Source organism: Sphaeroforma arctica, assembly GCF_001186125.1.
Source record: "Sphaeroforma arctica JP610 unplaced genomic scaffold supercont1.117, whole genome shotgun sequence".
In the NCBI taxonomy this organism is placed as follows: domain Eukaryota; class Ichthyosporea; order Ichthyophonida; genus Sphaeroforma; species Sphaeroforma arctica.
Genome location: NW_014040441.1, coordinates 92027 through 93163, shown reverse-complemented (window position 1 = coordinate 93163; position 1137 = coordinate 92027). Strand labels below are relative to the sequence as shown.

The window sequence follows — 1137 nt, the reverse complement described above, 5'->3', positions numbered from 1 at the left end:
TTTATAATTATATAATTATATATATTTTTATTTTATTTTAATCATAGTTATACTGACATTGGCTTTGTATATCTCAGGTGGAATGAATACGTTGACGACACTCGTGTGCTCAAGTACAACAACGAGAATCGCGAACTACAGAAGAAAATAAAAAAACAAATGTTGGTGAAGAAACGAAAGGAGGAGAAGGGCAAGAAGAAGACTCCCAAAGCGCCGGATGCTGAAACCAGGAAACAACTGGCCGTGGAAACGGTATGGGTATATATGTGCGAATGTGTATATATATATGTGTGTTATATGAATATGTATATCTACATCAAAGTGGGTTTTCCCTTGTTGTAGACACAAGGGAAGGTTGTACGCACCAATGCTATTGTAAATGAGAAACGTATAAGCAGTTATGCTATGTATATATACATTATAAGTATGTGTGTATATACTCATAAGTATGTATGTATATATATTAAATGTATATAGATATATATTATAAGTATGTATGTATATACATTGCAATTATGTTTATATATGTATTGTAAGGATGCATGTATTATAAGTATACATGCATATACATTGTAAGTATTTCTGTACAAATTGTAGGTATGTGTGTATATATATCATAAGTATGTACGTATATACATGATATACCTTCTTCAAATTATCCAAAAATGTATGCGCATTGACTTGTGTATAGTCGGAGATTGAACGAGTACTGTTACTCCCATATTGTTGTTATTGTATATCACCTTACAGTCGTTTGCGTACGCATATTCATACCGAACTTCATCACACACTCACCTACAATATCTGCACCTACTGACAACTACCAACAAAATGTACACCTACTGACAACTACCTACACTTACAGGAAGAAGAATACAATGAGAAAATCGAGGTCAAGCTTAAAATCTCAAATGATCTCAAGGCTCTGCTGGTGCAAGATTGGCAGGAGGTGATAGCCAATCAGAAGGTACACACATTTATGCAAATAATCGACTACAACGCAACATATGTGTGTGACTATACGGGAACCATTGGACTGTGACACTGGCAATAAACGTACGCTTAAGTAGTTGACCAGCAAACCCTTCTGTATATATATATAAATATAGTATGTATGTATGTATGTATGTATGTGTG

General features: G+C 33.9%; 1 protein-coding gene across 1 annotated transcript in view; it reads left to right on the top strand.

Annotated features, from left to right (window-relative positions):
* The first annotated feature begins 75 nt into the window (after nucleotides 1-75).
* SARC_02575 (hypothetical protein) overlaps nucleotides 76-1137 on the top strand; it is a 5608-nt gene continuing 4546 nt past the window's right edge. The window contains exons 1-2 of the mRNA XM_014303667.1: nucleotides 76-252; nucleotides 866-967. Coding sequence (XP_014159142.1) covers nucleotides 160-252; nucleotides 866-967 — 195 coding nt within the window. The 5' untranslated portion in view covers nucleotides 76-159. The remainder of the gene's footprint in view (nucleotides 253-865; nucleotides 968-1137) is intronic.